At 63.5% G+C, this 233-nt stretch overlaps 1 protein-coding gene across 1 annotated transcript in view; it reads right to left on the reverse strand.

Moving 5' to 3' along the window:
- The window catches only part of ETH_00042835 (uncharacterized protein), a gene marked incomplete at both ends in the record, with an annotated part of 3,729 nt that overhangs the window by 3,366 nt on the left and 130 nt on the right, over window positions 1–233 (reverse strand). Inside the window, one exon of the mRNA XM_013375368.1 lies at window positions 1–232. Coding sequence (XP_013230822.1) covers window positions 1–232 — 232 coding nt within the window. The remainder of the gene's footprint in view (window position 233) is intronic.

Below are 233 nucleotides of genomic sequence, written 5' to 3' on the forward strand. Positions count from 1 at the left end.
TTCGCTGCCGTCGCTGTCATCTCCTGACTCATCCTGCAGCACATCTCCTTCAGGCACTTCTGCTGCTGCTGCCGCTGCTGCTGCTGTTGCTGCTGCTGCTGGTGCTGCCGGGGCTCCTGCAGGAGAAGCAGCGGCAGCAGCATTTTCCGAGGAAACGACGTAGGAAGGGACGGCGTGCTGCTGCTGCTGCTGCTGCTGCTGGCTGCTGGCAGCAGCAGCAGCAGACGCTGCTG

Source organism: Eimeria tenella, genomic scaffold (genome assembly GCF_000499545.2).
Source record: "Eimeria tenella Houghton genomic scaffold, Eth_scaff2725, whole genome shotgun sequence".
NCBI classification, from domain to species: Eukaryota; Apicomplexa; class Conoidasida; order Eucoccidiorida; family Eimeriidae; genus Eimeria; species Eimeria tenella.